The 7095-nt window shown below is 44.2% G+C and overlaps 1 protein-coding gene across 1 annotated transcript in view; it reads right to left on the bottom strand.

The window, feature by feature from the left end:
- Positions 1 to 4461: 4461 nt before the first annotated feature.
- Positions 4462 to 7095, bottom strand: part of LOC140950528 (ankyrin repeat domain-containing protein 61-like) — a 21406-nt gene continuing 18772 nt past the window's right edge. The window contains exons 9-13 of the mRNA XM_073399771.1: positions 6845 to 6934; positions 6456 to 6575; positions 5533 to 5646; positions 5132 to 5193; positions 4462 to 4549 (exon numbers count right to left, since the gene is read on the bottom strand). Of these exons, the coding sequence (XP_073255872.1) occupies positions 5569 to 5646; positions 6456 to 6575; positions 6845 to 6934 (288 nt within the window). The 3' untranslated portion in view covers positions 4462 to 4549; positions 5132 to 5193; positions 5533 to 5568. The remainder of the gene's footprint in view (positions 4550 to 5131; positions 5194 to 5532; positions 5647 to 6455; positions 6576 to 6844; positions 6935 to 7095) is intronic.

The following is a 7095-nucleotide window of genomic DNA, read 5'->3' as shown; positions in this document are numbered from 1 at the left end:
GTCATCCCTAGTCATCCCTAGTCATCCCAGTCATCCCTACTCATCCCAGTCATCCCTAGTCATCCCTTGTCATCCCAGTCATCCCCAGTCATCCCTAGTCATCCCTTGTCATCCCTAGTCATCCCTAGTCATCCCAGTTATCCCGAGTCATCCGTAGTCATCCCTAGTCATCCCTAGTCATTCCAAGTCATCCCTAGTCATCCCAGTCATCCCTAGTCATCCCTAGTCATCCCAGTCATCCCTAGTCATCCCTAGTCATCCCTATTCATCCTTTGTCATCCCAGTCATTCTTAGTTATCCCAAGTCATCTTAAGTCATCCCAGTCATCCCTAGTCATCCCTAGTCATCCCTAGTCATGCCAGTCATCCCAAGTCATCCCAGTTATCCCTAGTCATCCCTAGTCATCTCTAGTAATCCCTGTCTTCCCTAGTCATCCCTGTCATCCCTAGTCATCCCAAGTCATGGCAGTCATCCCTTGTCATTTCTAGTCATCCCTAGTAATCCATAGTCCTCCCAGTCATCCCTTGTCATCCCTAGTCATCCTTAGTCATCCCAGTCATCCCTAGTCATCCCTAGTCATCTCTAGTCATCCCAGTCATCCCTAGTCATCCCTAGTCATCCCAGTCATCCCTAGTCATCCCTAGTAATCCCTAGTCATCCCCAGTCGTCCCAGTCATCCCTAGTCATCCCTAGTCATCCCAGTCATTCTAGTCATCCCTAGTCGTCCCTAGTCATCCCAGTCATCCCTAGTCATCACTAGTCATCCCTAGTCATTCCAGTCATCCCTAGTCATGACTAGTCATCCCAAGTTATTCCAGTGATCCCTAGTCTTCCCTAGTCATCCCAAGTCATCCCAGTTATCCCTAGTCATCCCTAGTCATCTCTAGTCATCCCTAGTCATCCTTAGTCATCTCTAGTCATCCAAGTCATCCGTAGTCATCCCAAGTCATCCCAGTCATCCTTAGTCATCCCTACTCATCCCAGTCATCCCTAGTCATCCCTAGTCATCCCAGTCATCCCTAGTCATCCCTAGTCATCCCTAGTCATCCTTAGTCATCTCTAGTCATCCCAGTCATCCCTAGTCATCCCAAGTCATCCCAGTCATCCTTAGTCATCCCTACTCATCCCAGTCATCCCTAGTCATCCCTAGTCATCCCAGTCATCCCTAGTCATCCCTAGTCATCCCAGTCATCCCTAGTCATCCCTAGTTATCCCAGTCATCCCTAGTCATCCCAAGTCATCCCAGTCATCCTTAGTCATCCCTAGTCATCCCAGTCATCCCTAGTCATCCCTAGTCATCCCAGTCATCCCTAGTCATCCCTACTCATCCCAGTCATCCCTAGTCATCCCTTGTCATCCCAGTCATCCCCAGTCATCCCTAGTCATCCCTTGTCATCCCTAGTCATCCCTAGTCATCCCAGTTATCCCGAGTCATCCGTAGTCATCCCTAGTCATCCCTAGTCATGCCAAGTCATCCCTAGTCATCCCAGTCATCCCTAGTCATCCCATGTCATCCCAGTCATCCCTAGTCATCCCTAGTCATCCCAGTCATCCCCAGTCATGCCAAGTCATCCCAGTCATCCCTTGTCATCTCTAGTCATGCCAGTCATCCCTAGTCATCCCAAGTCATGCCAGTCATCCCTTGTCATCCCTAGTCATCCGTAGTAATCCCTAGTCATCACAGTCATTCCTTGTCATCCCTAGTCATCCCAGTCATCCCTAGTCATCCCTAGTCATCCCTAGTCATCCCAGTCATCCCTAGTCATCCCAAGTCATCCCAGTCATCCCTAGTCATCCGTAGTCATCCCTAGTCATCCCAGTCATCCCTAGTCATCCCAAGTCATCCCAGTCATCCCTAGTCATCCCTAGTCATCCCTAGTCATCCCAGTCATCCCTAGTCATCCCTAGTCATCCCAAGTCATCCCAGTCATCCCTAGTCATCCCTAGTCATCACTAGTGATTCCTAGTCATCCAAAGTTTGTCCAGTCATCCCTAGTCATCCCAGACATTCCCAGTCATCCCTAGTCATCCAAGTCATCCCTAGTCATCCCAAGTCATCCCAATCATCCTTAGTCATCCCTAGTCATCCCTAGTCATCCCAGTCATCCCTAGTCATCCCTAGTCATCCCAGTCATCCCTAGTCATCCCTGGTCATCCCTAGTCATCCCAAGTCATCATAGTCATCCCTAGTCATCCCTAGTCATCCCAGTCATCCCTAGTCATCCCTAGTCATCCCAGTCATCCCTAGTCATCCCTAGTTATCCCAGTCAACCCTAGTCATCCCTAGTCATCCCAGTCATCCCTAGTCATCCCAAGTCATCCCAGTCATCCTTAGTCATCTCTAGTCATCCCAGTCATCCCAGTCATCCCTAGTCATCCCTAGTCATCCCAGTCATCCCTAGTCATCCCTAGTCATCCCAGTCATCCCTAGTCATCCCAAGTCATCCCAGTCATCCCTAGTCATCCCAAGTCATCCCAGTCATCCTTAGTCATCTCTAGTCATCCCAGTCATTCCTAGTCATCCCTAGTCATCCAAGTCATCCCTAGTCATCCCAAGTCATCCCAATCATCCTTAGTCATCCCCAGTCATCCCTAGTCATCCCTAGTCATCCCAGTCATCCCTAGTCATTTCCTGGTCATCCCTAGTCATCCCAAGTCATCCCAGTCATCCCTAGTCATCCCTAGTCATCCCTAGTCATCCCAGTCATCCCTAGTCATCCCTAGTCATCCCTATTCATCCTTTGTCATCCCAGTCATTCCTAGTCATCCCAAGTCATCTTAAGTTATCCCAGTCATCCCTAGTCATCCCTAGTCATCCCTAGTCATCCAAGTCATCCCAAGTCATCCCAGTCATCCCTAGTTATCCCTAGTCATCCCTAGTCATCCCTGTCTTCCCTAGTCATCCCTGTCATCCCTAGTCATCCCAAGTCATGGCAGTCATCCCTTGTCATTTCTAGTCATCCCTAGTAATCCCTAGTGATCTCAGTCATCCCTTTTTCATCCCTAGTCATCCCTTGTCATCCCTAGTCATCTCAGTCATCCCTAGTCATCCCTAGTCATCCTTAGTCATCCCAGTCATCCCTAGTCATCCCTAGTCATCCCTAGTCATCCCAGTCATCCCTAGTCATCCCTAGTCATCCCAGTCATCCCTAGTCATCCCTGGTAATCCCTAGTCATCCCTAGTCGTCCCAGTCATCCCTAGTCATCCCTAGTCATCCCAGTCATTCTAGTCATCCCTTGTCGTCCCTAGTTATCCCAGTGATCCCTAGTCATCACTAGTCATCCCTAGTCATTCCAGTCATCCCTAGTCATCACTAGTCATCCCAAGTTATTCCAGTGATCCCTAGTCTTCCCTAGTCATCCCAAGTCATCCCAGTTATCCCTAGTCATCCCTAGTCATCTCTAGTCATCCCTAGTCATCCAAAGTCAGTCCAGTCATCCCTAGTCATCCCAGTCATCCTTAGTCATTCTTAGTTATCCAAGTCTACCCCAGTCATCCCAAGTCATCCCAGTCATGCCTAGTCATGCTTAGTCATCCCTAGTCATCCCAGTCATCCCTAATCATCCCTAGTCATCCCTATTCATTCCTAGTATTCTTATTCTTCCCTAGTCATCCCAGTCATCATTAGTGATCCCTAGTCATCCCTAGTCATCCAAGTCGTCCCTAGTTATCCCAGTCATCCCTGGTCATCCCTAGTCATCGCTAGTGTTCATAGTCATCCTTAGTCATCTCTAGTTATCGCAGTCATCCCTAGTAATCGCTAGTCATTCCCCGTCATTCCTAGTCATTCCTAGTCGTCCCTACTCATCCCTAGCTACTGATCCCAGTCATCCCTATTTATCCCTAGTCATCCTAGTTATACTAAGTTATACCAGTCACTCCAGTCACCCCGGTCATGCCTAGTCGTCCTTGTCATGTTTGTCATGCTAGTGACTCTGGTTAACTCAATCATCCAAGTGCATTCATTCCAGTGATATCAGTCATTCTAGTCACTATTGTAACCCTCCTTTTCCTAATTATCTATATCATCAGTCCGCGCTTGTATAGAAGCCTTTTCTTAGATTAAAAGATTTTAAAGAGATAACAAAGTTAAATGAACTGATCATTTTAAAGTTTTGCTTTTAAATTATTATTTACTTTTTTTTCCTAATCATTACCGTTTTGATTTTTGTTATTACGAAGTGTTATTTTTGTATCTTCGACGTTTACAGGTACGAACGTACGTACCTTGCCTATGGGTAGCTTCGGCTCTGAGTCTGAGCTCTCTTACAACCAGCCCCGTCAAAATTTCCCGCAATTGGAACTTTTTGTTTCTTATTCACGAAACAAATTGAACGTTCGCTAACTAAAAAATCAACTCGCATGTGATACAAGATGGTGTAGATTTTCTCACGAAATCGAGACAGTGAAAAATAGTTTAAACGGTAGACATACTTGTTCTTCGGAGATTTTTTGGATTTAACTTACCATGGAACTTCCTCAAGTAAGATCTTATGAACAAGAAGATCTGTTTCCTTTTCTTTAAATTCGAATTTGTTCTCCGCCAACCTAAGATAAGAATGCAAATGATCTGAATCTGATCTGAATATTGCACCCGAAAAACCCAACAACTTATTCGCTGACACCGGTCATTAACTTAACATTTCCAGAACCCTAACCATTGTCTTTAAACCATGGAAATTTTTGAACTCTTTTAATTATTCTCGAGTGACTTTTACCGTGCCCAAGGATGCCCCTATGTTATTTTAATTACAGTCGAGCCTCCCCCAACGGCTGGCTCTCCACAACCGCCACCTCTCTACAAGGGCCACTTTTTTGGCGGACAGTCCTTACATTGACTCTTGTTTAAACTTTTCTACAACGGCCACTTTTTCTATCCCTAAGGTGGCTGTTATGGAGAGGTTGAACTGTTCAGTAAATATGTTGCTTTTACTTTTTCTAATATCATTATTATTATTAATTATTATTATTAAATACTACTATTAGTAATTATAAATTAATTAATTAAAAATTATTATTAATAATTAATATTAATTATAATTAATAAATATTATTAATTAATTATTAATATTAATTATTAATGATAATTAATTATTATTAAATATTATTATTATTTTCTAATATACGTACCATTTTGCACAGTCAAGAAAGTCGTTGGCTACAGACAAGTGAAGTAAGCTGGGCGGGTTTTTCTGTAATATACAGAGAGGGCATCGATAAGCATTCGAATCTAAAATATTTGTGCAGCCTGCTTTGCAGAGGGTTTCGTTTTTTTTTTCTGATAGACTCTGGGAGCAAAAATGACATTGAAGATTGGTAAGCTAAGCGCTTTGTGATCGGTTGAGATGTCCGGTACTTCTTTTTCAACCAATCAGAGGGGTGAGACCTTCCTCACGTGGGGGGTGTGCTTTCCTTTAAACTATTTGTTGGTCTCTCAGATTGGGTAATGCGATACGCACGCGATGTGTTTGGCGTGGTTGACATTGCAATGTGCAGAAAAAAACCGCTGGGTAATTGTCGCTTTTAAGTACCTCACTCTCCATTTCCAAGTTTCGTTTTATGCTCTCTTAAGGGTCAAAGGAGAGCAAGGCTTGAATGGCGTCCATCCGACCTTGCATGGCACAACAGTGAATCGGCATTAAATCCTAAAAAAATAGCGTCAATACTATTGTTGGAAAGTATAACAAAGATCACGGAGCCCCAACAATGGTTTACATCATCGTACTTTTAGATCAACGCGATTGTAATACTTCAGTAAAAGCGACACAACGAAAATGACAGAAACTAGTAACAGAAGGCGGAGTGAAAAACTCATAAAGCCCGGAGAGACTTTGCCGTGCTATGACAGGGCCGTTTCGAGATGTAAGCAACGTCGAGACACGGATAGTGGACGCAATATTAGACTTAACGATAAACCGTTTCCAGCGTGCCACAAAAAACTTGTCCCCGGGGCCTTTCTCCTTCCCTTCCATGAAGCACGTGAGAGGATGAAGAAAGGAGACTCTAAAAACGAGCAAACTCGTCCTCAAAGTTGTTCCCTTGGAAATTGGGAGTGGGGGATTGGTACAGGAATTACTACATCACCCAAACTTGTAGCCGTAGATACGAGAGGATATGAAACGACTTCGCAAGTCCCTACCGGCTAGAATAACCACATGGATAAAAACCATATCCCGGTTGATATCAAGGCATAGGAAACACGTCCCCTGCCTGTGCTCGTAAGCAAAATCGTTCAGGTTCCGTATTTTATACTTACTCGGTTGTTTCTGATGTTTAGTGGGGTTTCTTTCATCAGCTGTTGAAGATACAAATTAAAAAACGTAGTCAACTTGAAGGGAACTCGTAGCCTGTGAAGCAGGTGTTTGAATATGAGAGGGGATCAGGCGTTTCGAACTTTTGACGTGTTATGTGATTTGCTGTGCGTGGAGGTTTGTAGCGCTGTGGTTAATCTTACCATTTTCTCAATGCATTCTAAGTCTGTAGGTTCTCCGCTCTCGCCATAACATTTTACATGCAGTGGTGTGTTGCCATCGTGGTCTTCACTGTCAATATTTGATTCTGCCTCAAGGAGTAGCTACAAAAGAAAACGATATAAACATTAGCACTGAGTTAGATGAAGGTATCATGGTGATTTGGAGAGGTCTAATCACGGCTTTCTTAATAAAGCCACAATTTATTAGTAAATAACACTAAGTTATGCACACTGAAGATTGTTGTTAGCTTTCATCAACGTCAAGTAAAAGTATTTTCCGGATGGGCGGAAAAGTGTTGGAAAAAGAAAACACACAACTACAACAATAACAAAAAACGAATAATCGGACGTAAACAGAAGCGCCAGGTTACCTCGACAGTTGCGGCATCTTTGGCTCTGTGAAGGGGCGTGGCTCCTTTGTAATCTAAAATATTCACGTCTACACCCTCGGAGAGCAGGGTCTGAGACAAAACAATGCAACAGTCAACATGACTATTGATTATCGTTAATAACTAGAAATAATGATAGAAAAAATGGCAAATTCCACTGTTAAGAGGAAATGTGAACAAGTCAAACTTGGAACTACCAAGAGATAGCTCCACCCGTCCTAGCGATCAAAGAG

This window comes from Porites lutea, chromosome 10 (assembly GCF_958299795.1).
Source record: "Porites lutea chromosome 10, jaPorLute2.1, whole genome shotgun sequence".
Taxonomy (NCBI): Eukaryota; Metazoa; Cnidaria; class Anthozoa; order Scleractinia; family Poritidae; genus Porites; species Porites lutea.
Note: the sequence above shows the minus strand (reverse complement) of the source record. Positions and strands in the feature narration are given on the sequence as shown.